General features: G+C 31.9%; 3 protein-coding genes across 4 annotated transcripts; 1 reads left to right on the top strand and 2 right to left on the bottom strand.

The window, feature by feature from the left end:
• Positions 1-5463: 5463 nt before the first annotated feature.
• On the bottom strand, positions 5464-6294 carry LOC133313087 (uncharacterized). The gene has a single exon (XM_061514408.1). The coding sequence runs from the start codon at positions 6292-6294 to the stop codon at positions 5464-5466; it is 831 nt and encodes a 276-aa protein (XP_061370392.1).
• Positions 6295-12868: 6574 nt separating this feature from the next.
• On the bottom strand, positions 12869-14700 carry LOC133313078 (uncharacterized). The gene is made up of 4 exons (XM_061514399.1): positions 14371-14700; positions 13981-14241; positions 13402-13561; positions 12869-13250 (listed from the first exon to the last, which is right to left on the bottom strand). The coding sequence occupies exons 1-4, from the start codon at positions 14599-14601 to the stop codon at positions 13072-13074; spliced, it is 831 nt and encodes a 276-aa protein (XP_061370383.1). The 5' UTR covers positions 14602-14700; the 3' UTR covers positions 12869-13071.
• A 6641-nt stretch (positions 14701-21341) lies between these two features.
• LOC133313075 (AAA-ATPase At2g46620-like) lies at positions 21342-25469 on the top strand. 2 transcript variants are annotated; one of them, XM_061514395.1, is made up of 2 exons: positions 21342-21359; positions 23656-25469. In XM_061514395.1, exons 1-2 carry the CDS (start codon positions 21342-21344, stop codon positions 25087-25089), a joined length of 1452 nt encoding a protein of 483 aa, XP_061370379.1. In that variant the 3' UTR covers positions 25090-25469. The 2 variants fall into 2 exon arrangements, with proteins under 2 accessions (XP_061370379.1, XP_061370378.1); XM_061514394.1 differs by lacking the exon at positions 21342-21359 and having other exon boundaries at positions 23374-25469.
• The last annotated feature ends 298 nt before the right edge of the window (positions 25470-25767 follow it).

Here is a 25767-nt window from a genome sequence, read left to right as displayed (position 1 = left end):
TATATGGTCAAGTGGGTCATATGATTACTGAGTACTTCCAGGTTACTAGCTTACAAATTTGAGTGATAGGTAAAGCAAATTTTCAGGATGGAAAAAAGGACACATGACTCTACAGTTATAACTTTTAAATGATGGAACACATTTGAAACTCCTACCTTAGAAACCCAGCAGATTTAAACCTTTTTTTAAATGAACTTTACATGGATGATTCAATTTTCTTTGTTAACTGCTCTTGTGGACAAAAGGGAATATCTAATGGAAAAATTAAAGAGAATAGCAAACAAAATACATCAAACAAGACTCATATGTTACAAAATAAGGATCATGGCCTCAACTAAGATCAGTAGTAGTGTTGCCATGAAGAAATGATCTAAATCAGCTTTGTAGAGAAGGAGATTGCTGGTCTCCAAGTTTAGATGGATTATTGCATCATGTTTAGCTAGTAAGTATCCATTTGAAATTTAAATATGCAGTTATGCACGTATAACAAAATACTAGAGAGAGAGAAAAAAGATGAACAACTAGAGTCTAGAACAATATAGTTTCCTTTCATGTTTAATTTTGTAATCTCACTGATAATGGGAATATGACACTCTGAGACACCATTTACAACAAGTTTGGCTACATGGACCGCACCACTTACCAGCTTCTTTCCCAATTTAATTTCCATTTTTTCCCCTTTCCCTTCAATCATTCCAACTAATTTCTTAGGCATGTAGAGTCTTCATTGCTCATGTTAAAGATGAATGTTATGTTTGGAGTTTGGATATTCACCTAACAGCAACATGTTATAATGTGGGGCATGTTGATTCTGTAACATATTTACATGTTAACCGTTGAAGTGCCTATTCAAACAGGTCACACAAAAAGAAGAAGAAGCTGGCTAGATATGTCAAATCCTCTAACTAATGAGAATGTTATTACTAGTTCTATAACACAGCTATGGAACCCCACTATAAAAAAACCCTTTATATTACAACTTAATGCACCTTCTTAGTTTTACTTTATCTACTACAAAGACTATGTACACGAATAAACAACATAAAATTATGAAATTTAAAAGGTAGGCTCTTTTGTTTCAAGGTACCTTGTCCGGGTGTTTCTCAATGGATTATTGTGGTGAATAGGTTCAATGGTCCATTGGAATGCAGGTCATGTTCTTATCATTGGCCACATAATGAAAGAAAGGCAAAACACTTTCCTCTCTTTTAATCCTGTTCCATTTCTGCCTTATTTTATATTGTTCAGCACATGCAAGATTTTGCACAGCACATAACCACATATAAAGTTTGGAAATTATTGCCCGAGGCCAGATATGAAGAAGGAAAGTATTACACATATAAACAGTGTACTAATAAAATTTGGATAAACATTAGGAGTAAGTAGTGACAGATTTAGGTAGCTTATAGACTGTTATATGTAACAGTTACCAAAGTGCCACTGTTGGCAAATTTTTTTATCAAATTGTCATGCAAACAGTAAATTTTGTCAAAATGTCACGTGGCATATTTCGCTACACTGTGTAGCGAAATATGTGTGCAAATAATTCGTTACACAGTATAGCGAAATATGCCACGTCAGAACCAAAAATGCCATGTGTCAAAATTGGAGAAATTCGCTACACAGTGTAGCAAAATATGTAACGTGGCATTTTGGCAAAATTTTCTGTTTGCGTGATAGTTTGGTAATTTTTTTTTCCAACAATAACAAAATAGTGACTGTTCCCTTTATATGGTGTAAAAGGGCGAGTCCGGAACTATGGTAAAACTAATTGGTGATGAATGAAATTGAGTTTGATATTTCTTTAACATAATGAAAAATATGAGTAAAGGTGATAATTAATAGTTACATAATTGGTTTGACCCCTTAGTTTTGGGTTTGTGCTCTTGTTTCGTTCTTTATTCCCCCTCAGCATTCGTTGCACCTAATTCTTGATATGGTTGCATTAAAGTAATCTCTATATACGAGTTTCACTTACAACATTCACTTGCATTGTATCTCAGAATTCATTGTACCTAATTCTAGATATGGTTACATAAATGTAAGACTTTTACTTATAACTTTTTTTTTAAAAAAAAAAATGCAATTTAAAAGTTGATCATAAGAATTATGACCAGTAAAAGTTGGGAGGCCAGAGGAAAAGTACAAATTGTGCACGCATCATGTTTCAACAAAAATGTACAGAAAACCATCAAGCAAATTCGCAGGTTTTAGGCTTTTTTTTTTTTTTTTTTTTTTGGTTACCAAGGTATCCTCCGGCCTATAACGGAAGACTAATCCTTTCGAGACAGGAGATCATATTAAGTAAGTAAATCTCTCCCAACAAAACCTTCTCCATACACACAACCAAGAATTGAATCCAAGTCAGTATACTTAAAGAACTCAGCTATCTACTAATTGTGTTATACTTTTTTGGTTTTAGGCTTTTAGTTCTGCTCTTTGTGTTTGTTTTATTGGTTTTGTTCAATTTCTGATGTTTTCTTGTGGGTGCAGTCTATGTTGCACCGACACCGACACGTGACATGGGATACGACACGACACGACACTCTGACACGTTAATTCTAAAAAATGTTAAATTTTGACACGTTAGGACACGTTTTGATATTATATAATATTTTAATTTATATAATATATATTATATTTAGTACTCAATAATTTAACAAAAAAATAAAGCTAAACTTATAATACCCATAAATTTTTCAAAGAAATTAAATATATCTCAAATGTTTATATTAAACTCAATAAAATCGTAATCTAGCGAATCTAATAATTGAAACTCAAAATGCAACGTAACATAACGTTTGAACCTTTTTTGAGTCTTTGCAACGAGTATTGGAGTGTCGAAAGTGTCAGAGTGTCGGTGAGTGTCAAGAAGTGTCGGACACGACACGTCACGTCAGGATTTTTGAAATGTCGGTGCTTCATAGGGTGCAATTTAGTTTTTTTTCTAAGGTACGTCTTCGTGAATAAAAGGAAATATTTTATTTTTCTTTATATATCAGCGAAGTAATTTATAGTTACACATGTTTTGAATTTTATACTTTTATTATTAAATTACTTCCAACATTTTAGCTATTTAATTTGTTTTCTTTTTATAATACAATAATAGCAACGAGATTCAAACTTGTTGAGATATATAAAAGGGTTCGCTTTTTCTGCAGTTACTGCAGATAAGTTATCTGCAGTAAGTTCAATACGACGTTGTTTTGGGCGGAAATCGTGGTGTTTTTGTAATTTTAATTTATTTCAGGGTTATAATAGTCTTTATATTTATAATTTTTTAAAATTTCAATACCAAAGCGACGTCGTTTTGGAAATAAATACAGATAACTTATATGCAGTAACTGTAGAAATATTTTTCCCTATATAAAAACTATTAATATAGTCTCACCTAACTGTACCAGGTTCGATCTTCATCGCCCCCACTTTCTTTCTAGTAGAATTTCTTTCTTCGTACAGATAGGTGGGTCTATGCATTATCCACACTTCAAATTCAATGGGCTCTTTTGTGAGGAGGCATGTTGAGATATATAAAAATCATCTCACCTAACAACTTAAACTTTTGAGTTGAATTGGTTCTTTACACTTATAATGTTGCATAAATTACCTAATTCCCTTGTCACTAGATTTCCAGTAACTTCTATTTTTATTTTTTTGACGTACCTTTATTTCAAAATATACAAAAATCACAATCATTCTTATATCCTACAATTTAGCCTTTAACAATACTTTTTTAATTTGGATTTTCTTTATGTTTTTTCCAACATATTTCCCCTATTAGTGAGATCAGTATAGGTTATGAGAATGGATGCTTTTTGCAACAAGAAAAATAAATGGAACACTGAATTAATCTACTAAGAATTTGTTGAAAAATACTTCATTAAATTTATTTTGATGATGATTTTTTATTAATCTTTGATCATTTTTTTAAGTATCAGTTAAATTCAATTCCAGTATTATAAGATCAATGTTGAGAGCGGTTCTTCCAATATTTTTTTTTTTCCTTTCTTGGACTAAATTTTTAAAACTTTTAATTAAAGGAAGCAAATTTCTTCCCACTTAAATCAATGGATATTAATTTTGATAAAAGATATTTACCTAAAAATGTGAAACCAATTTTTTGAAAATAATAATTTTAAGATTCGAACCACTAAGATCTTATATAGCGATTCAAATAGTACTTAGAACAAAAATAATGTAACACAATCATGATTTTAAATTAAAAATATTTAGAATAAACTTTTAAATGTACGGTTATCATAAAAAAATTGTTTGTAATTTATAAGTTATAACAACCTTAATAAAATAACACTAAATAATTTCTAACAAAAAAAATGACACTAGGTAATAATTCTCACTCTTTTTCTTTCTTTTTTTTAATTTTTTTTCTAAGTAATGATAGTAAATAGATAAAATTAATGTAATTCAGCTAAAACTTATTTAAAGATAATTATTGAATAAGTTAATGTTTGTAAAGGAGATTCATCCATTTAAAAGAAGTTTCAAAATGGATGTACAATTAAGAGATAAATGCAAGAGGTGAATTTCCTAAATTCTATGACCTTGAAAATTGTGCGACCTATATTTTGTTTTATTTTTATCTAAATGCACATTCTAACTCATTTAGATAAAAAGATTTGTCTATCAATATTTTTTGTTTTTTGTTTTAATCTTAAAACCCCTCCAAGCTGCGTTACAATATTGACATATAAAGCAAATTTGGGCCTCGAGACCATTAGAAGAAAATATGAAGTTTTGGATAGGCCCAGCCCTTAAACCCATCCCGGTGTTGGGCCAAGCCTCAAGCCTGGCTTGTGTACTACAACAGTATTAACAATGGTGCAATGTATCCAAAAAAGATTTAAAATTTCTCGTATTTTAAGGAATAAAATTATCTCTTACATACATATAAAAATATATGTGATCTATCGAGTTTATGTAAAGAGAAGAGAAAAAAAAATTAGGCCCCGTGTACTTTTATGTGTCCGTAAGAGATAACTACGGCATTAGAAACTTTAAACACATCCTAAAATGACTATTTTAAAGGAAATTTTTAGTTTTGCCTTTTGTTTGGAATTTCCATTAATGGAGTTATATCCTATATAGTTTTTATTTTTTTTGTAGATGGCTTAGTTCATCTATCTTAGTATTTTGGATTGAGAGCCCTGTAGATTTTGTAATTCCTCTTTCATTTGTGAACTCTTAAGTTGAACATAATCCACTTTTCTAGATAAAAAATGAAACTATGTTTGATTATGTGAACATCCTTTCAAAAAAACAGGGAAAATCAAATAGAAAGTCTCAAGTTAAAATATTGTTTAGAAAATTAAATGATTACATAAAGTAATTAATTTATTCAAGTTTGAATTGAATAACCACATAAAATGGTTATTCGATTCATGTCTTTATTTTCTCTGCATAGGACATACCATACCATAAGCTTAAAACACAGAAGAACTAACTTCAAACTTGATCAAAATGTTCCTTGAGATGGAGACCTTCACCGAGTGGCTTCTTCGAGAGAGTAAGGTGCACTCCTGGATCATGATAAGTGCAAGAAGCGTTGAATACCAATGAGTTGTTGACACACTGCACATTGCTGTTAATGTATACACTAGTCTTTGGAGGTAAAGATAGTGTTCTTAGTTTCAAACTCTTGTCCTTTCTATTTGCTTTCCCTTCTTCAGTATTAGCAGAATTCTCTGATTCATAATCATAGGCCTTCTTCATATTTGAATTCCCCATCTTGTGAAGATAGTTTGGTTTCTTTCGGGAATGGATTATTTGCATGTAAGCACCTTTGTTTTCCCCTGCAAGTGTTAACACCCTTATGCCAGAGTCATCAGAATCCGAAACCTTTTTGTGTATACCTTTCCACTTCATTTCATTTTCCTCGGTTGTCACCTGTTTTTCATGATGGTCAAAGCCTTCTAGCTTTTGGGTCTCATTCGATCCCTTATGCAATGCACCATTGCCATTGACATTAGGCTTTTCAATGGTCTTCTTAACCAGCATGGTTTTTGGCTCTTCTTCCATCATTATCTTAGGCTCAACCTCAGGTTTAGCATTCAACTTGTATGGTGGCAAGGTGAGAGGAGAGGGTGATGGGGTGAGTTTGAGTTTTTGTGACTGCATTGGACTCTGAATAGATGGTGTTGTTCTTGGTGGAGATTTTGTGACACTAGCATTGTTGTCTAGAGAGGAAGTGTTTTGAGAGTGTGACTCAGGAGGAGCAGGAGGAACACGCAAGGAGGCCAAGCGGGACCATGGACGAACTAAGGGTGGGTTAGCCATGGCCTTTGGAAAATGCCTAAGCCTTGATTTAAAGAGAATTAGCTCAAATGAGGAAGTCTTGGAAAATATGTGACTTATGCAATATCTATTTATAGACAGATAGATACCTGAATGAATGCTGAGTCAATAGGAAATGGTAAAGTACAACTTGTGAAAGGGAGAAACTAAAAGGAATTTGTATTAGAGCATGACCATTGCCAGCAGCAAAACATGGAAAGAGAGAAAATGTAGAAAGCATCAGATTCAATTGGCACATAAAAAAAGTTTGCTTTTGGAGCTCACCGACAATCTCACAAATTAAATATAATTAGAGCTGGCAAAATGGGCCGAGCCCGCCGGGCCGGCCCGCCCCGCCCCGCCCGCCAAACGGGGCGGGGCGGGCTAAGTTTTCTAAATCCGCTGCCCGCCAAGCCCGCCCCGCCCGCCCAAACGGGGCGGGGCGGGCAGAGATATCTAGCCCACCTTCAATGGCGGGGCGGGGCGGGCCAGCCCGCTTTTTGGCAGGCTTTTGACGGGCAGGGACAGGGCAGGCAGCCCGCTTTGCCACCTCTAAATATAATGCCTGTTTGAGGCAAGTATCTTACTAAGGTTTTTCACCTATGTGAAACATTTTACTTGTTTAATCGTTTTGACAAATTATGTACTAATTTAATGTGAAAAAATATTTATGGGAATGTTCGTGTTCAAGTCGCGCATCATTCATGTGCAATTCATACAAAATTCAATGCGCGTCTTTTATATGTCGCGCTTTACAAGATGCACACGAAGATATATGCAACTTAAACGTGTACGGAATGATGCGCATCCTGTAAATGTGCAAATCTCAGGCACATTTCACCAAATTATTTGACTTTTAAGTAAATGAGGAAAAATATTTATCTTTTTAAACATTAAATAAGTTAAAAAAGCTATGTTACTACCGATTGTGCAGAACAACTAATAATGTTGTATGTCCAACATCTTACCAGTACGTCTAATCCGAGGGTTGCTTCACTCTTTTTTAACTATTAAAAATCGAATACAACCAACCGTATGAGCTATGTGGAAGGTTCTGTAGTAACTAATTGAAAATTTCATTAGCTAGCATCTATCTTTAAGTTGACATAAATTGAACAAAAGCATCAGTTCAGTGATTCATGTTCAAGTGTGGACATTCTTAAAATTTCGGCTCCTAGAATCAGGTTGATTGTGGAATGTCGCATTCGTTACGTTAGTTCTCAACTATTCATCTGCTATACGGTGGATTATGCTTCGTTTGCTTCGGGTGGCTCCATAATGCTATGCAGTATGCATAACCTCTCATACTTTATTAAGATTCTTAATCATAGTTGTCAATTAACAAAATTCATTCACTGCAAAAGTGGGTGGCCAAATCAACTTCATGTACTGTCTATGCTTGACATTCTTCTTCAATCTCTTTCCCTCCTATTCGTTCTTTTCAAGATGCTGCCAGGGATTTCCTTTAACCCAAATCAGAGGTGCTGATGCTTTATTTAAGGTATCAACACATAATAAATGAACCGTATTTCAGGAAAATAATTTTTTTTTGTAAAGCTCTGTGATGAATTTTTTTTTTCATATTATTTTCATTTAGGTTACAAAAATATAAATTAAAACTATTAATTTAGTATTCACCTTACATTATATAATATCAGAGTTTATGATCGAGTGGTCATAAATTTGAATCTTACATCTATGTTCTCTAATAAAAAATAAAATAAAAACTTAAAATTAACTCAGAATAAATAAATAAAAATGAGTCTGTACATTATTTACACTTCAAGGCCAAAAATTCTTATAAGAGGGATTAAAATAGTTCTTTATAATTATATTTGGTAGGCTATAAAGCACAGACACACAAATTTTTTTGAAAGATGCGTCTCGGACACCGACACGTTTTGATATATTTTTCGACACTCGGACAACGTTCCGACACGCATTATACACATTTTTTTTAAGATCTACATTTTATTTTATTAATTAAACATGAAAAAATAATTTATAAATCAATTTTTTTCTATTATGAAATTTGACATGAAAAATTAATAATGTACGAAAAATTATTTTTGTTTATATTTATGTAATAAAATTTAAATATTTTATTAGTTTTATGACTTATTATGGGCTGTTATATATATTAAATATAAATTATATTATATATATTAAAAATATTATTTAATATCAAAATGTGTCATAACTTGTCGAAATATGATATTTTTTAAAATTAACATGTCAGCATATCGTGTCTCATGACTCATATCAGTGTCGGTGCAACATAATTGGTAGGTAAAAATACAATTTAAGTGGAAAAATTCGTCTCGATGATATTATTCTCATACTCAAAAATCCTAAAATCGAATCTATCATTATATATTTAAGGGACTTAACCCTTTCACTCTCAATAAAACCTTTAAATAATTTTTTATTTCAAATAAATTAATCTAAACGCACTAAAGATAGGTGGATCTATAGGTCATTGGCGTTAATTAATTTACTTTTTTGTTGTTGACTACAGTAGTAAAATAAAATATTTTTTGTTTATCAAAAAAATAAAAATAAAATAAAAATATTTTTTTTTATCTAAATGATTCAATTATTATCTAAAGTTATTACCAAATATCTTGCATTTTTTAAAAGCTCATACTATTAATTGCTTTCAATTTTTTTTATGAGAAATTTTTTTAAGAGAAAATTAGTTACATATATAAATAATTTTGTAACATTTAATGGAAAAAATTACGGCTTTCATTTGTTTTACAGAAACTTGGCATATATAATAAAGGTTATATTTATCTTATTTTATAGAGAAAAATAAATTTTCTACACACAAAAGAGTGATGAGTTCTACCTCCCTTTTTTTTCTCCTATCTTATCTGTGAATTTTACTTATAATTTTATTTCTATTACATAAGATGAATTTTTTTTTTATAACAAACAAAAATTATTTCCCATATAATAATTATGAAACTCATAATAGTCACCGTTGAGTGCTGAAGTTTGAAGCTTTTCATTTTGGTGACAGAAGAATAAGTACCCAGTCCAGGAATTCGTCCGATAAAGTATGGTTGCATAATATACTTCTGCACATTTTTTATATTTTTATTGTCTTATAATTCCGGAAACAAATGTCTTCATAAATACATAAGTCTGAAGATTTTATTTTGATACGAGAAATATTATATTTATAAAATTTTTATTAAATTCTTATAAGATATATTATATTTTATTGATAAGATATTTTTGAATAAAATCTTACTAATAAAATATAATATAGTTTGTAAGTTTATAAAATATATATATATATATATATATATATATATATATATATATATATATATATATATAACCGTGGGACTTTTTATATTAGCTTGAAACCAATAAATACGTGGACCATACTCTGACACACAAGGAGTCAGAAAAGCTAAAGATTTAGACGTATAAAAATAAGTAAAAAAATCGTGGCCCAACAATTATTGAAGGATTTAAGCTCTCAAAGCTCATTTCCATTCATCAGTTAAAGAACTCATGATCCATCTCCTTTCGAAAACTCAGTATCACAAAATGTCATTAACAATGTTTTTTGCTGGTCTCTTTGATTCTTTTGGCTTGTTTTATGGGTGATAAGTTTCTCCGTTGCAGCCAAAAACTTATCAAACAAGAGACGCAAGAAAAAAAAATGAGCCCACAAAATAAAATAAAAAAGAAACTCAGCACAGCTTTTGATGTTAGTGCAAGAGTAAAAAAACTCTCCAGCAAGCACATGACTTATTTTTTCATGAAAAATAATTTTTGTATGTTATAGAAAAATAATTATTTTATATTATAGAAATGAGATTGCAAGTGAAACTCATAGGTAAAAAGAAAGGAAAAAAAGAAGAAGTGGGATCCATCCATCTTTTATGTGTGTAAAAAATTTAGTTATCTCATACTGAATAAGATAAATATAACCCTTGTTTTATACACATAAAACGTTGGGGAATGCATCTATTGTTACATAAAAAAAAATTTGTCGTGCAGAGATAACATTTTGAGAGAGAGAAAATGATATAAAGAAAGAGAAAAAACAATGCATGGCCCCACAAAAAGTTGTCTATGCAAGAAAAAAAATTCTTATGACATTACCGATGGATTACACTATAACGTACTTACATATTCACAATCAAAAAATATATTTTTTATAGGGAAAAGTTTACCAATGCCCCTCTGGTTTACTCCAGAATCACTTATGCTCCTGTGATTTTTTTTGTATCACATATGCCTCTGTGATTTGTAAGAAATAAAAAACTACAAGGGCATATGTGATAAAAAACATACCCTTTTGGAAACCACAGGGGCATATGTGATAAAAAAACACAGGGGCATAAGTGATTCTGGAGTAAACCACAGGAGCATTGGTGAACTTTTTCCTTTTTTATATTACATGAGATAATTTGTCTCGTGCAAAACATAAAAAAATTGGTGAAACCTACTAAAGAAAATAGAGAGGAAAAAAAAAGAAAATTTCACACATTTTGTGTGTATTGTATGAGATAATTTTATTTCATGTAACATAATAAACATTTCCCTTAGAACAGTGATCAATGTGCCACGTTTTTAGCATTTATATACCAAACTGCTACGCGAACATTAAAATTTACCAGACTGCCACGCGTTGAAGTTCGCTACAACTAGTAGCGAACTTGGTAGCCAATGATTTCGTGACACGTGGCACATTTTCGCAGAGAAAACTGATTGGACGAAGTTCGCTACCAAGGGTAGCGAACTTGGTGCACTATGTGGCACAATCTCGTTACCCGATCAGAATTAACGTACCAATCACAATAAATTTTGATTGGTACATTAATTGTGATTGGTGATTGGTACACTAATTGTAATTGGTGATTGATACATTAATTGTTTGTGTTACCATTGTTACAAATTTGAACAATATTTATAAGAGATAAACTATGTCAAATGAGGTGTCATTACGTAAATCTCAAAAAAATTATGTGAAATAAAATAAAAAAATCATCTAATTTGAATATCTGAATCAAAAGTTATTGCCTTCCGAAGTGATTAGTAATTGGTACATTAATTGTGATTGGTACACTCAAAAGTTAATCCTATTGGTACAGTAGTTGTGATTGGTAATTGCTACATTAATTAAATAGTTTTTTCCTTCGTTTTCTTTATTTTTATTATGATTGGTACATTAATTCTGATCGGGCAACGAGATTGTGCCTTATAGCACACCAAGTTTGCTATCCATGGTAGTGAACTTCGTCCATCCTGCGAATGTGTGTCACGTATCACAAAATCATTGGCTACCAAGTTCGCTATCAGTCGTAGCAAACTTGGACACGTTGCAGTTAGCTTTTATTGTGAAAGTATGTCACGTGTCATGAAATCATTGGTTACCAAGTTCGCTATCAGTCGTAGCAAACTTCAACGCATGACAATCTGATAAAAAATATTGTTCGCATGGTTGCAGATTAGCAAAAAAATTGCCAAAAATATGACAATTTGATCACTGTTCCTTTTCCTTCACAATATCCCATCTTACAAATATTTATTTCTCCTTCTTATTTTGTCTCTCACATTATTTTTTTCATATTCAGTGGTTCATGTGTTAAAAATATATAAAACCATTAATGTAGCCTTAATTAATTGATTTCTTATATGATGTGTTAAAGAGATACAAAATAATTAATCAAATCTCACCTAATGCCTTAAGGTTTTGGATTGAAGTGACGCTTATCATGGTATTAGAGCTAAAGTGACCAAAAAGGTCATGAGTTCGATTATCTTCGCCCCCTAGTGGAATTAAAAAAACACGAGCTAAACTAAAAAATGAATTTGTGCAGCACAAGGTAGACTAAAAAATAAGCTTACGTTGTATCTACACTTTAAGTTCAAAAGGCTCTTACATGAAAAGACACGTGAGAGATACAAAAAAATATAAAATAATTAATTAAGTGTCAGCTAAGGATGTAAAGTGTTGGGTTGAAGTAACTTTTATAAATATGCTTTTTCGAAGGTTTCCATGCACCGATAGAAAACCTCTGTGCATGCAACGTTCCATATACCACATACAATGTGTCTTAGCTAGCTTGAAAATTTCTAAGATGAACTATCCTCGATGAAGAAGAAAATGCGCAAATTAATACAGAATTTAAATATGTTTGAATTAAGATTAATATTGCCCTATTTTCTTGACTTCTAGTTTTTCCAATTAAATGTTAATAACTCAGAAAAAGACAAATAAAGAGAAAATTTATTACTAATAAGAGTGATAATCTTATTTTCTTAAATTGTTAGCATTTAATGAAAGAAGAAAAAACAAGATAATTACAAGATTAAAGGTTTAAGGGAGATGAGGTTACTGTAGAAAAGCACTGGCTCCATGGTGATCTTAACCAGAAAAAGGAAAACGATTTCTATGTATATAAGTCACAGGATTAAACGAAAATTTAAGTAAAATACAAAATACAAATTAAATAAAAAAATTATAAAAATGCTAAAACTTTATATAAGTAATTAATTTAAAAAAATTCATATAAAATTTGCTATACAGAGATATGTAAGTACCAAAATATTTTAGGAATCTGAATTTCACTACGTTATGGCATGTCTATTACAACCACATTTATGTTCATCTGATTGTTCACTTTCATTAAGCACATTTCTGCATCTTAATCGAAAAAGAAAAAAAGGGGGTGTGTGATGGTAAAAAGGGAAATTGGGGGGATTTGGAGTTGCCAAAAAAGAGAGAGCCAAAACCAAATTGAAAGAGAACAATCAAGGCCATTTTGTGAACTCAAACACTCTCAACAAAATGTCAAATCCAGTGGGAATCTGAGACACAAAGAGCAATACGTTTAACGTATTCAAAGCAATGTGAAGGCTTCTTGCTGTTTCACTCCCTTTCTGCATTGATGGTACTAGTGCTGCTGCAAGTGCCCATGATACTGCAATAGCTGGTGCCAAAAAAATTGCACAACAATCATTTTCCATACAAACATAAACCACAAAGCTACATGTTCAAATATCAAAATATCTAATTTTTTTTTTAAATTCTTATCCACTTTATTTTTTTTTATATCATCAAATGCAAATTTAAAACTTTACCTATTCCTGCAAACAGATGTGGACTTGGAAATAACTTTCCTGTCCTAAACCATGTGTTCAGTCCTCCACCAACAGCCTCAAGCACCCCAAATCCTAAAAGTATGGATCCTGCATTGTAGTGTCTATCCCTGTAAGACCCTTTGAGTAGCTCTTTCCTCTCCTGAATTTGAGAACATCAGAATTCAGCAATCTAGGAGTAAATAAATGAATTATATTGGCTACAATTTCAATTCAACATTCAGTAATTATATTCAGCAATAAATTAAGTACTCATCAGAATTCAGCAATCTAAGAATAAATACATGCATTGCATTGGCTACAATTTCAATCCAAATTCTATTATTAATGAAACAATCCCACACATCTGAATGTTAACACCAAGATTAAAAAACCAAAAAAAATCATAGCAAAGGGTAAATGATAAAAGCCAGGGTTCTGCTCTTAGTTTGGAAAATGTGTATCATTACATAAAAGCATGTGTTGTTTTGAAAAACCTTGTCAATTTGATTCCTCTCATGTTCATTCCTACCAAGCATATTCCATAAAGAAATTTGCAGGATAACAATAACAGTGGTTTACCTCAGTAAGTTGCTGAATTTTGAGTTCAATTTGTGATGGTGGTGCTTCCAGTGGTTTACCTTGTGGGGTAACTTGGGTAGGTTTCACTTGTTTCTTGAGCTCATTAATCTCATTCTGTATAGTCCTTACTCGCCGCCATTGCCACCCCAAATATCCTGCCCACAAGGTATACAAGAACAAAGAACCCATCACAATGGGGTGTATAAGAGCAAATGTTCTTCCCTCCAATATCCCAAACTCTCCACCAACAGCAAGTGCATCCTGTGTCAAGTCAACAACAATTATTTTAACAAAGAGAAACACACACACACACACATAAGAAAATAATAAGAGGGATTGGATCATTATGCATAAGAAACAATTGGAGGTATATGAGAATGAGATCCTTGCCTTTTGTTCTAATAAGAATGGAAATGTGATTGCTGTGAGGGAAAGAGAAGCACTTTTGAGAATATTGCTATTATGATGATCCAATAATTTTTGTGGGTTGGGAGGATCTTTTGGGATGTTCTTCAATCTTGCAGAGATGGGGGGAAGTGGATGAAGCTTTTGGGGTGCATGGTGTGGCTTTTGGGGAAGAAATGAAGGTTTGAGAAGACATAGTGTGGAGGCCATGAACATCCTAGTTCATTCAGGGAAAGCGACACACACAGAGGAGAGGAAAAAAGAAGAAGCAGAATCAAGGTGTGAAAAAGTCCATCAGTGGTACAGTACAGAAGATAAGGAACTTGGATTTGAGATTGAGATGTCGGATTACAATCCATTTTATTAAGGTTGCTTTGCCTATGATATGGTCCCACCCTTCTGTCAGTGACCTATAACTCACGACAAAAATCAAAGTTCAATGCAAAAAGAAGGGACTAGAGACAATTGGGAGACCTTTAAAATCTTACTTAAATAAAATTGTCTCCAGTGAAAAATATGTATGGTTTATTCAGAAAAAAAAAAAAAAAAAGACAATTAGAAGCCAAGAAGAAAGGTAAATTCTATGACGAACAATTTTACTCACACATTTAGGAAAACATTTCTCAAGTCATTATATCATATTATTTAAGAGTTTTATAAGAGTTATGTTATAGAAAAAATGATTGTGTAATATTATAGAGATTCGTTTTCGGTGCCGCAGTTTTTTTTTTTTTTTTTGGTTTCAAAAAGTGTGGACCCACAAAATATTGTGTGTGTAAAAAATTTTGTTGCGTCATGTTAAATGATAAATGCAAACACCATTATTTAAATATTCTCATAATATTTAATGACGTCAAAATCTCATAGTATAAGTAAACCTCGTATTATAGGAAAATATATAAAAAAAACTAATAAATATTGTTTTACAATATATATATATATATATATATATATATATATATTTATCCTTTTAAAAGACATAGAGTTGTGTCATTTTAAGTAAGAAAAAGACACAAACAATGAAAACTTGTGTCTTTCTCTCACTTAAAATGATACAACTCTATACACTATAAAATGACAAACATCAAATCACATATATATATATATATGAGAAAAAAATTATCATTTTAAATAATATAATTTTGTGTCATTTAAAATGAAACGATCATATTTTGATATACATTTATTGGCTTTTTATATTCTCTCTCCTTCGCAAGATGAAACATGGAGAAATAAAAAGCAATATGAACTAGAGAGAAGAAAAAAATTAACAAATATGCATCAAAGAATGATCATTTCACTTAAAATAATATAAAGTTATGTCTTTTAAAATAATAAATATTTTTTCCATATATATACATATAAAATCAATCAAAGGGTATAGTCATCAATAATATCACATGATTTAATATTTACAAAAAATTATTAAGCAGGATAAGTATTCAAAATTTATTCATAAAGTGATTAGATCCTTTTGTGTATATGATGGGTTCGTCTATGCTCCAAATGAAGTGGACTCACATGGTTTTTGGGCTTTTTCATGTTTGATAGGACTTGTGGGCTTTCTTGACCATTAATGGATATCAATGACAATAAGCCCAAACCTTGAAATCTACTAAGCCCAAATGTGAACAATAAAGCAGTGCAACAACTCCGAACTGTTGAACCAAAAAACAACTAAACCAAAAAAAGGTATAAATCTAAGACATGGTCGTGACTCGTGACATATCAATCTTTATGTGTCAGTTTCTGACTCATTATTTGTGCATGTGTCAACTTTGTTATTGATTACTACCGAATTATGCTATCTTGATTCTTGAGTGATATATTTAGATAAATAAAACTGAACGAAGGATTCAAAAAAATGATAATCGAATATCTCTTCTCCAATTGTAATTAAGGTGGTGTTTGGTTGTGAGTTTTTCAACGGATATCTATGTTTCTCAAGTATGGCTTTTAGAAACACCATGTTTGTTTGAACGTATTTTCACCAAAAACTCATCTATCCAATTTGTCTGGATTTATGAGAAACATATATATCCGCACTGTTTAGAAACCCAATTTGAAGGTGAGATTTTTTGGAAAACCGGTTATCTGACTTTTAATGCACTGTTGATTTCATAAAGTTACCTAATTTTTCCAGTAAAGTTTTTCCCCACCAAACAACTTTTTTTTACATTTGTCTACCTATCTCACTTTATCTATCTTTTCAATCATTTCTCTATCTATTACATTTCTCTACTATTCCGAAAAAATTTCCTCAACCAAACGCCCTCTAAATGAAATTCGAGAGACTCGAATTGAACACCACTATTTAAACTGAAGCAATCCCATATATCCATGTTTTTGGTTGTTTAAATAAAACTTTTAAATAAATATATTTAGGGTTTAGGGTAAGGGAATTATTAATAGGTTAAGTTAGACCAACAACATCAAATAAGTTTGACATTATATCTTAACCGAATATCTTAAAACAATGTATTTACGGATTCTTTTATTTATATGGACTTCACTTAATCCATTATCAACCGATATAAAATTTCATAACTTGAATATTTCAACAAAAAATAATAATAACTATATAAAAAAAAGAACACGTACGATTGAAGTCACACATCACAGCATAATTAGAAATGCAAGTTACATGCATGCCCTTAGTACTGCCAAAATAGATATTATAAAGAGTGAAGACAATTAAATTAATGAATCTTATTGAGCAAACGAAGCTACAAATAACTGCTGTGCATGATCAAGCAATTTTGCCATAGTAAGCACTTTTGGAGGCTCCACCAATTAACCTTAACTAGAATGGTATACATTTGTTTACTGCGGATTTCATGATTGATTTGCAGAATTATACTTGTCAACCAAAATAAGATGCTATATGACCCAAATTTTTTATTTTATTTTTATTTTTAAGGATGCCAAAGAACCTAAATTCACCTGATGTACAAGATAGAACATGCCAAACAAAATATACAAGTTGTATTTTGTTTGCTATTGTATTTGTGAAGCAGTTAATTAGGACAAAAGCAAAGGAAAGAAGCAGTCCAAAATAGCATATGGCATGATACCTTGGCAATATGCTAAAGTCCCCGTCAAGTACACCGCAGTTATAATCTTACAAACAATCAAAACAATTACGATGCTTGTGGTAACGCCCCATATGCTTACGTAAAAAACTGGGACCAGTTTTTGTTTCTTTTTTCTAATTTTATAATGAATATATATGTTGATGTCCATTTTCGATTTTGACCAATAAGTTTCTTCTATTTGGAATTTTGGTATTTCTCAGTTGAAAGATTCCTCTGCTTGACTAATTAAATTTAAAATAATGGGACCTAGAAAGTCTATTACAGACAAAGGGTTACATAAGAAGCCTCTCAAGTGGGAACAAGTAACAAAAATATAATAGTTAGAAAGAAATCAACCACAGCACATGTACAAGTTGTAGGGGAACTAATATTATACTCCACTCAATATAATTGTGTCATGTCCACAATTTCTTCGGCTCATCAGTTATTGTAAGGGTTAAGATGAGTGAAAGGAATTGAAGTTGATGTTGCCAATAAAAAAAGAAAACAAAGAAATAGGGTACACGAAATCATTATTTATTTATTTTTAAAAAAAGCTTACTTATTTTAAACTATATTTTTCTGTATTTTTTTTTTTTATTATCACGATTTACTGCAGTTAAATAGAGAAAAATAAAAGTAATGGGCACATATTTTGTTGCTGAATATAACTACTTCAAATATTAAAGGGAAAATACTATTAAGAATATAAATGAAATCTCTTCAAAAGTTAAACTATATATGTCTTTTGAAAAATAAAAATAAAAAATAGGTTATTACAATTTCACCTGAATATAGCGTAACGCATATCCTAAGAATTCATATGCAACCGAGAACGGATATGCTTGATATATAGCATCAATTACCTTATAAAGTATGCAAATTTGGATCACCAATTAATTGAACGAGTCTCACCGACTTATAAAAAGAGATAAAGAGATAACAGCATCACCGTTAAGTTGGGATAAGATCAGATATAAACTAAAAGCTAAAAGCTCAGAAAAAAAATACCAAAGTTTAAAAAAAAGTTCTGTTTTGTTATTGGCAAGCAGATATTAATATTCCGTTATCAGTTTGAGAGAAGCGAGTCTAATATCTCTATAGTAGTTTTTAGAATTTTAGAAAATTTTCTTAGATATATACACACACACACACTAGAGATTCAAATCCTTAACCATTAAGTTTTCATTTTAGTTTTTTGCCACTTTTAATACCAATGTCTTTGTGATCATGCATTTAGTCAACGTAAACCACAGAAAATGACTCCAAAAGACATGTCAAAAGATAAAAATAAGGATGCATCTTCCCAGAAAGTTTATATTATAGTTAATTCAAAGTTGGTCATAAGTTCTGTGCTCCTGTATATATATATATATATATATTGTATAGTTAGGAACTATTTAATATTGTAATAGGATGAGATGAATTAATAGAAGGGGTTGGAAGATGTGAAACTCATTTTAACACACATTTCCTAATTTCATAGTAGGATATGGGGCTTAATTAGCGTGTAGTTGGTTTTATGTTAGGGATATATTTTTCTTATGTTGTAGGGAAAGAATTACCTTATGTTGTAGAAACAAAAGTGTAAGTGGGACCCACATGTAAGAGGAGAGAGAAAAAAAAAGTGGTGGGACCCAACCCTTTTTGTGTGTGTAGGAGAGATGTTTATCTCATGTAAAATGAGATAAACATAACCCTTTATGTTAATGATAAATTGGGAAATCTATTTCACCATTGACTTAGAGGGCCAAAAGGGACTTGGGCTAGCGTAACCAATGCCCTTCATCAGTTCATGAGCTTAATAATCCTTCCTTACTAGGTTTGAAAACCTGTCTTAAAATTGCTTCTTTCATTGTTTGAATTGGTAAATAATTGCTTCGTTTAGAAATACAATACTTTTTCCAACAGTTAAATTAAAATGTTTAATCCATTACATGGTTCTAGCAATAACCTCCTTTACGTATAAAAGTATTGAAAAGTAAACTATATTATTTTTAATAAACCAATATTTATTCAGACCAATGTTGTCAAAATTGAGTTTCTACGTAGAAACGGAAGGGAATGGTAGAAACGTAAATTGTAGAAACGACACGAAATGTAAAGTTTTTACTACTTAAGGTCAAAATACAAAATTATATATATATGCATGTAAAAAAAAAGTATCACATAAGTCACTACTCAAAATTCAATGAATAACTTAATATTTAAAAGATGGAGAATGTTATATTTACAAACTTTTTGTTTACAAATTCTAACAAAATACACTAAGTATGACCGATCATACTTCAATCAAGAGTGTATGACCAGTCATACTTAGTGTAATTTGTAAAAAAAAGTTTGTAAACAGATCCTTCTCCTTAAAAGATATAAGTCACATAACTATACAAGAAATAAGTCCAAAAACACAAAAAGAGTTTAATAACTCCTATAACCAAGTTTCACAACATCAATAGAATAAAGTTTAGCAACTTTTAAATGAAAATACAGCGGGCTCGCATGAGAATTTTTTTTTTCAAATAGCTAGAAGAAGATACTGTGCATTTGATTTGGGGAAAAGGAAATAGGATTTTTTTATTTTATTTTATTAAAAATATAAAAAATAAAACCAACCATGGGTTAAAAGTTGATCTGGTTTGATTTTTTGATTTAAGTACAAACGTAAAAACTTGTGTTTTTACTGTTTTTACACGTATTTTTACCAATTTTTATTAAAGAGAATTTTTACTTGCATTTTAGGACGTATCACTTTAGTAAAAACATAAAAACGTATTTTTTACGTTTTTACACTAATTTTTAACAAGAAAGATTCAGACTGTGTTTCACTAAGTTTAGAGGAATACTTATGTACAATTATTAGATGCAAGCATATATTGGGTCATTAAAACTTAATGAGTTAAATCAGACTTCCTTTCAGAATTTGTGCCAAAACTTTAAGTCAAAACAGACAAGAATAATAGAATATTCATCATAATTTTCTCCTTTTTATCGAGTCTTTTCGAAAGTGCCTTTCAGAATTTTGAAAACTTGTCAAAAGAAGAGAAAATAATTAATTAAATGGAAAACAAAAAAACAAAGTAGAATATTGAGAAAATAGCTAAGTCACCGAATGATATGATGGAATCTGTAGTCATCACTAGAAAAAACAAATAGAAGATATTGTTGATTATAAGGGGCCAAGGAAATGGAAAGTTGATGATGTGAACACAAACAAGAGGAAGCCTTAAAGAAAATTTCAAAGCGTCCCAATAGTGTGTCCCCGGCTTATATATTGTGGAGTTCAAACTTAGGCCAAAATAATTTTCAATTGGAATTCACAACTTAGAATGGAAAGTCCATGCATTACTCAAACAAAGGGGCTTCGTGCCTTTCTGCCATGCATGACACTAAATTAGCTAAAATACACGCACAACGGGAATATATAACTTTTTAAGTAGTTGGATGATCACATATGAAAACTAGTAATAGTGAATAACAAAAAAGAAAAGGAAAAAGAAAACTAGTAATAGTGGACTAAAAGGGAAAGGTTTTCAAAAAGGTAACAAAGAAATAGGTAGATATTTGAACGGCGAATTCATGTTATATAAAAAGTTTCAATATATAATTTGTTTACGATAGAAGTGTTTGTCCTTTCAAATGACACAACTTATGTCATTTTACTCTCACAAAGAGGTGGGACTCACCTTTATTTTTTTTTGTTCATTCTCTTTCTTCCATGATCTATCTCTTTTTCTTACTTAAAATGATACAACTTTACATCCTTTAAAGTGACACACATTTTTTCCTTTGTTTATATGTTAATGGTTAGTAATTAAAATAATTTATTTTTCCATTTAATAAAATTGATTATTAAATTATAACCATTAATTTGTTAATAAATAAATGAGATATTTTTATTCAATGTAATCATATTAAAACAAGATCCGAGAAAATATTTTCCCCAAAATTAATCAATAGAGAATCGCCTAAGAAAATTATTTCTCATAAATAATATTATTTGAAAAAAATGATTGGTTTTGACGTTAAACACAAGGTTTTCTTTTATAATTAATGTTGGGAAATATTTTCCCCAAGTTTTCATCATGTTACATATTTATCAAATCTGTGCCAACATTTCTTTTTTCTTTTTTTAGTTGTGGATATCACCTGATTATATCTCTATATGAAAAAAACACTGTTCATTGATATTTTTGCGGAGAAAAGGCAAAGTTTCTAACATTTAAATCAGAATTACTCTCTAATAAGTAATTCTAATATTCAAGGGATTACTCTAATTAATAGTCAACGATTGTGAACGCAGATAGACCCATAATTATGCATTTAGATTTTGATTAATTATACTAATTATTTGTATTGAGATCAAATGAATTATCATTGTGAAATTCTTTTTCCAATATGAATGACCAGCCTTTAATTACATCGAAATGTGAACTAATCAATGTGCATGTAAATTGACTCATACACCCTAATCGCAACGGAAAATATATTAAAAAATAAAATCCTAACGTATCTCATTCTTGTTATTGTTGCTATTTTGGCAAATGCAACAAGTGCAAAAGTAATACAAACTACAAAGTCAGAAAGAGTAGGGTATGAGATAATCAAGTACAAAACTCACTAAATTATATTAATACATTTTAGAATACAAAATTGGGATTAAAAAGAGTTCTAAACAACAATTAACAAAGAAGAATAAACTAAAGCAGAATACCAAATAGTGGTAGTTCAATTAGCGCATGAGAGTTGATCAGATGGTGGTGAGAGCATAGGAAGAGATTTCAAACCTTAATCCTGGACTCGTCCTAAATCGGACTAGGCGCGAAGTGATGAACCCAAAAAAATATTTTAAAAAAAATAAAAAATTAAAGCAGAACTAAAACAAGATTCACTCAAGAATATTTTAACATTTAGAAAACAATATGTTCTGTATTAGAGATATAGATGTCTAGCCCAATGGACTAGTATATTAATATTGGATCTAGGTGTCTTCTCCAAAGTATCTATGGATATGATATCTTTGAGTCAAGCAGATCATTGTGTACTAAAGAATTGTAAACGGCTTTGCCAAAGGATATGTGTGTGCACAGTGGCAACATAATAGTAAAAGAGAGAGCGTAACGTACCTATAGGTCTTACATCTAGTTTATAAAGTTTACCTATGGGTAATGGATTATGGACCTTTAGTGCGTCTGATGATGGTCCAAGCCCATATGCCATGCTCTCGTTCTCGTATTATGATTGATATCTTTGATGGACATCTTCTATAATTGTATCTAATTAATATCTCGAATTGTCTCTTGTGGGCTTGTCAATTAATGAGCCTGAATCCATAACACAATATATTACGGTTTTGATATCACTTGATCTTTTCTATATATGGATAATTGGATTTCAATTTCTAAAGCATATTTCCACGCTCGATTGTTAAAATTTTCGAAATTAACTAATGCCATTGGTGCATAAATTATAATAATTTTAATGATCTTTCTATTAAAGTCTTAATATATGATAAGTAATTTCTTCCATATTATTTAAGAAGTAAAAGCATATGAATTAGCCCAGAATTTGTTTGTTGAAATAGTTATTTTTTATTTATTATGATTGATTCACTTATATATTTTAAAAAAAAATTATAATAATCATTAGATATATTCATTTAAATCTACTATCAATAATTACCAAATTAGATTAATCACGTGCCAGCACATGATTTACGGGCTAATTATAAATCAATTAAAATTTAATATTTTAAGTTTTCATGTTAACCAAAGAAAATAAATTAATATTTTTTTAAAATGAAAATCAAGGAATTGCCATGGCTCTCTTACCTAATTCCGTGTTGAAAAGGAAATTATTGAAGCAGATTACGTGACACACTGTGTAAGATTTCCCTATCTCCTAAAAAATCGAAATAATTGTTGATTAAAGAGAATGATAAACACATACACATTAAATAGACCATGTAGCTGCAAGAAACACAGACGAAGGAGGAGGAGAAAGCATTCATCCATTGTTCTCAAATCCACACCCAACACAACAACTCTTCCTCTTCTTCTTCCTCCCTCAAAATCCAAACATGATTTTACCCCAAAACTCCAAACATTCCAAAACAAGAGACACACAATAATACCAACAATACCCAATTGTGCAAATTGGGTTTTGTTGTTGTTCGATCGTTGACATGATTCCTTGCAACCCCATATTCCTCGTAGTCCTCGCTGTCGTCGTTTGTTTCATTATTCGGTTGATGCTATTCAAAACGGGATTGATATACACGACGAAGAAACTCTACGGAACGGCACAAGATTGGTTCCACGTGTACCAGTTCCTCAAAGTCCCCGAATTAAACGACAGCATGCAGAGGAATCAGCTTTACCGCAAAGTTTCACTCTATTTGCATTCTCTTCCTTCAATCGAAGAATCTGACTTCACAAACCTCGTCACCGGTAAAACCCAAAACGACATCGTTCTCTGCCTTGACCCAAACCAAACCATCCAGGACCATTTTCTCGGTGCTAAGCTCTTCTGGTTCAACCAAAAGACCGAACCGAACCGGACCGGTTCGTTGGTTCTCAAGATCAGAAAAGCCGATAAACGTCGAATTCTCCGCCCTTATCTCCGCCACATCAACGCCGTCGCCGACGAGATAGAGAATCACGGCGGACGCGATTTGCGGCTGTTCATTAATGACGCCGCCGCCGCAGCCGACTCCGTCGGCGGAACGCGGTGGAGATCTGTTCCGTTCAACCATCCGTCGACGTTCGAGACCATAGCCATGGAAGAGGATCTCAAGAACAAGATAAAATCGGACCTGGAATCGTTCCTCAGGGGGAAGCAGTATTACCGGCGGCTCGGCCGTGTGTGGAAACGGAGCTTCCTGTTGTACGGACCCTCCGGCACCGGAAAATCGAGCTTTGTCGCCGCCATGGCAAATTTCCTCAGCTACGACGTGTACGACGTGGATCTCTCCAAGGTTCGCTGCGATTCGGATCTGAAGTTCCTCCTCCTCGAAACGACAGAGAAATCGATCGTCGTCGTGGAGGATCTGGATCGGTTCCTGGCGGAGCAATCGGAATCTAAGGCGGTGACCGCGTCGGGGATTCAGAACTTCATGGACGGGATTATAAGCTCGTGTTGCGGCGAAGAGAGGGTGATGGTGTTCACTATGAACAGCAAAGAGTGCGTTGACCCGAACCTGCTTCGGCCGGGTCGGGTCGACGTTCACATTCATTTTCCTATGTGCGATTTTTCGGCGTTCAAGACGCTGGCGAGTAGCTACCTCGGGGTGAAGGAGCACAAGCTGTTCCCTCGGGTGGAGGAGATTTTCCGGAACGGAGCGAGTCTCAGCCCCGCCGAGATCGGCGAGTTGATGATCGCGAACCGGAACTCGCCGAGTCGGGCCATCAAATCGGTTATCGGAGCGCTGCAAACGGACGGTGATGGGAGGGGGTGCGCGGAGATGATCGGACGGCAGATAGAGGATGATGACGTGGATGAAACTCACTCAGGGGTGCTTTGTGGTGCTGAAGGGTTCTCTACGGTTAAGGATTTTCGGAAATTGTACGGTTTCTTCAGATTGCGGAACGCAAGAAGATCTCGATCGTCCATTTCCTTTGAACATGATAGATGATGATAGATCAATTATACTTTCTTTTGAATTTTTTATTTTTTTTTTGTTAATTTGGGTGGAGGATTAGGTAATGCGTTTATTGGTTAGAATCGTTAGATACCCCAATCAAAAGTGTTCGTATTGGTCCCTTAGGAGTGATTTGCATTGAGTTCTTTTTAGTGGAACTGTAAATTGTTAGAATTAGAATGGGCATTGATATAAGAAAAAAAAATAGAATACTACAAGGTATAGTTTGGACATTAAAAACTACCATGTATAGTTTTATTTTCCCATTTTGATGAATGGGGAGCCAATTGCCAGGTTTATTATTCACATTGGAAAAAACAAAAATTGTTCAATATATTTTTGTTGTCCATATCATTGTTTGAATTGGGAAGATATAAGACAACGAAGAACAATTTGAGTTATCATTTTTTTATTCTTTCCCAAATGAGTTTTTCGTCGGTTATGTGGTAATTGATAAGTTTTCTTTTGCCGCCGCCCAATTTAGTTAAACATTAAACTTTCAATTTTAAAAGTAAATGTTGAATTCATTCAAAGGATTGTAATGATCAAAATCATAAAAGAGATTGCTTCTTACATTGTCAAAATATAGTTATCCTATTCTCAACTAATTGCTCTGACCTTTTAAAATAAAGAAGGAAATGCTATCTGTCAATGGCTTTAGAATTTTGAAGT

Source organism: Gastrolobium bilobum, unplaced genomic scaffold (genome assembly GCF_033153095.1).
Source record: "Gastrolobium bilobum isolate Gb01-03AN ecotype WA unplaced genomic scaffold, APGP_CSIRO_Gbil_v1 utg5634, whole genome shotgun sequence".
NCBI classification, from domain to species: domain Eukaryota; kingdom Viridiplantae; phylum Streptophyta; class Magnoliopsida; order Fabales; family Fabaceae; genus Gastrolobium; species Gastrolobium bilobum.
Note: the sequence above shows the minus strand (reverse complement) of the source record. Positions and strands in the feature narration are given on the sequence as shown.

Bases quoted from the DNA above. Each gene is read 5' to 3' on its own strand.
- LOC133313087 (XM_061514408.1), bottom strand. From the start codon at position 6,294: ATGGCTAACCCACCCTTAGTTCGTCCATGGTCCCGCTTGGCCTCCTTG.
- LOC133313078 (XM_061514399.1), bottom strand. From the start codon at position 14,601: ATGTTCATGGCCTCCACACTATGTCTTCTCAAACCTTCATTTCTTCCC. The intron at 14,242-14,370 runs GCAAGGATCTCA...GACTTGACACAG, and splicing joins CATTCTTATTAGAACAAAAG to GATGCACTTGCTGTTGGTGG. The intron at 13,562-13,980 runs GTAAACCACTGT...TCTCAAATTCAG, and splicing joins AAATTCAGCAACTTACTGAG to GAGAGGAAAGAGCTACTCAA.